Source organism: Montipora foliosa, chromosome 3 (genome assembly GCF_036669935.1).
Source record: "Montipora foliosa isolate CH-2021 chromosome 3, ASM3666993v2, whole genome shotgun sequence".
Lineage (NCBI taxonomy): Eukaryota > Metazoa > Cnidaria > Anthozoa > Scleractinia > Acroporidae > Montipora > Montipora foliosa.
This window is the reverse complement of record NC_090871.1, coordinates 15,225,559-15,228,058: the sequence shown is the minus strand read 5'-3', so window position 1 is coordinate 15,228,058 and position 2,500 is coordinate 15,225,559. Positions and strand designations below refer to the sequence as shown.

Sequence of the window (2,500 nt, the reverse complement as noted above, 5' to 3'; positions counted from 1 at the left end):
ATTTCACGCTCTCGTTCGAGGTTTTGCCGATTTTGCTGCAAAATGTTCCTTTCTTCAATCAGTTCTCTTTCAGTGGCAGTTCTCCTAGTTCTTTCCTCTTCAACTTCAATCTGGAGGCCTCGAATTCTCTCTTCCAAGCCCGTTTTCAGCTCGCGTTCTTGCTCTAACAGACGCATTTGCTCTCTAATAGTGTCCTCTTTCGTTCGCACGGCTCGCTGGTTCGACTGGCTCAACACTCGTTCATTTTCTAAGCTTCTTTCCAATTCCGCGCAAGTGCTTCTAGCGTAACGTAATTCTTCCTCCAGACTTAGCCTTGCTTGTTTTTCTTGGCCTAAATTCTCCTGTAATTCACGAAAATGTTCTTCCTTTTCTCTCAGCTGTTGTTCTCTCATGTTGCTTATTGTTCTCTCGTCTTCCAGTTCACTCTGCATTCTTTTTAAATCACTCTGCTCCTCAAGTAAAAGCGAATTTGCCTCTCGCTCCTGCTCCATCTCGTTCTGTAGCCACCTCAGAGAAGCCCTTTCTTTCTCTAACTCGTCATTTGCCAACGACAAGCTGATAGTTTGTTGCTTCAAAACCTGATCTTTTTCGCTTAAAATGTTCTCCAAAACTCGTATTCTCTCCACAAGACGTTCTTTGTCGAATGAATAGCTGATCTCCAAATCTCTCATTCGCCCAAGATTGCGTTCTTTCTCCTCTTCAACTTCTCGTAACTTTCCTCTTTCGATTTCTAGCAATCTCTGATGTTGTTGTAAGTTTTCTCTTTGCTCCTTGCTGTGTTGGTCTAGAAGGGTGATGTGCGACTCCATCTCTTTGTGGTGATGAAGGATATCAGGTTTGACCGTGTCGAGACACTCTGAAACAGGTTCGACAGTGTTGTTGCTGTTTACGACTTCCGGAGCTTTCCGTCTCCTACTTCGTGTAACAATCGAGCTCCCGAGTGCGTCAGTTTGTTCCTTCGATATTTGCACTTCTGTTCGTGACGGCTCATTATTTGTCGTAACAATTAAAGAAGCTGCCGATACGTCACTCTGAGAAAAACGAAAACACAACCATGTAAAAGAAAAAATTAAAATCAAGTTATGCTTTGGGCGTGAGTGTTTTTGTGGACGTGAAGCACAGTTCATCCAAAAAGCCAAGGCCCTTTGACCTTGGACGACAAAGGGTTAAAGCTTTGTGAAGGTGTGTACGGAAAGAAACAATTATAAAATAACTGTCAGCCTATAGAAGGTCAACTTAAAAAGCGTCATTAGATGGCTGTTTGCAAAGCGAGGTGGAGTAGCATTCTAGAAAATCAGGCCAGTGGTCAGAGCAGGACCGGAACCTGGCGAATGCGCAACACATGACCAGAAGCGAACAACTCCCAAATTAATCCTATGTCACGGCGTTTTTACAGACCAATCTATCTTTAAAAAAAAGGTAGTCCTGTTTTCCCGTTGGAAACTTTCCGATGGAAATGTGTGTTCAAGTTTTCAAAGGTCTCACCAGTTCCACGCTGTTCACGGTGAAATTCCGTTGTAATTTCGGCGCGTAAAATCGCAATCGCCAGGCGGCGAACGGACTTGAGTTAAATGGATTTCCCGAATTTTTTTTTTTTTTTTTTTTTTTTTGTTAATGGTAAGCCACCACTGTCTCCTCCAAATATTCTGCCCATCAAAAAACGAAAATTTAAAGTTCACAAAATCGGAGTGAAACTGAAACTAAGAAAACGAAAGCAAAAACAAGGACAAAAAAAACGCAACCTTTTGCGAATTCATCTCTCGTGACCCGTGCGTTCTCTGTCGTCGTGGATATGTTACAGGTTAAATTTGATTTCAGGTCAAAATTATATTAGAGCGGTTTTCAAATGAGAGTCGTAAAACCAAAACCCAAGTAATTACTTTCGCCAATCAAAAAGGACGGAGACAATCGAGTAAACCAATCAAAACTCGAAGTAATTACAAGTAGCCGACACATAACGCGGGAAAATGTGCACGCGCGAGCCACGATTGGTTAAAAAAGTGGCGCGCGAACTTTGAACCAATCACTGGGTGAAGTAATGCAAAACCAAAGTAATTTACTAATTACTGTCGACACTCAGTTGAAAACCGCTCTAACCTTGGTTGATCTGTAATTTATTTGTCTCTATTTATGACAATGTCTGTTCGTGTCAATTTTGTACTTACCGGTAGTTAGTTCCATCCAATTAAAGTAAAAAAGAAACTAACAAATTATCAACAGTTCTTCCTGCAGCCTGTAACTTACCAGGGAAGAATTTCTTCCTTCTGTGAAGAGTTTTTTCCGAGCTTTTTTTCCTGTTGAAACAAGTCATCCCCTTTCCGCGTTAATTATTTCATACGGTGTGATTTAAGCCTGGTTTTCACTAGAGACGCAAGGACAAGCACAAGCATGAGAGTGCTTATTTCACCGTTCGCTTGCGTTGTGTAAAAAAGAAACACACCATAAAGCACAAGGAAATTTTCTACGTCTGGCCAATTAAAGCACTCGTTCCAGATTCCCC

At 41.6% G+C, this 2,500-nt stretch overlaps 1 protein-coding gene across 2 annotated transcripts in view; it reads right to left on the bottom strand.

The window, feature by feature from the left end:
• The window catches only part of LOC137996889 (uncharacterized), a 20,418-nt gene that overhangs the window by 4,083 nt on the left and 13,835 nt on the right, over positions 1 to 2,500 (bottom strand). For both annotated transcript variants that reach the window (XM_068842523.1, XM_068842524.1), the window contains exons 10-11: positions 2,245 to 2,294; positions 1 to 1,031 (exon numbers count right to left, since the gene is read on the bottom strand). The exon at positions 1 to 1,031 is cut by the window's left edge and continues 682 nt beyond it. In XM_068842523.1, the coding sequence (XP_068698624.1) occupies positions 1 to 1,031; positions 2,245 to 2,294 (1,081 nt within the window). The remainder of the gene's footprint in view (positions 1,032 to 2,244; positions 2,295 to 2,500) is intronic.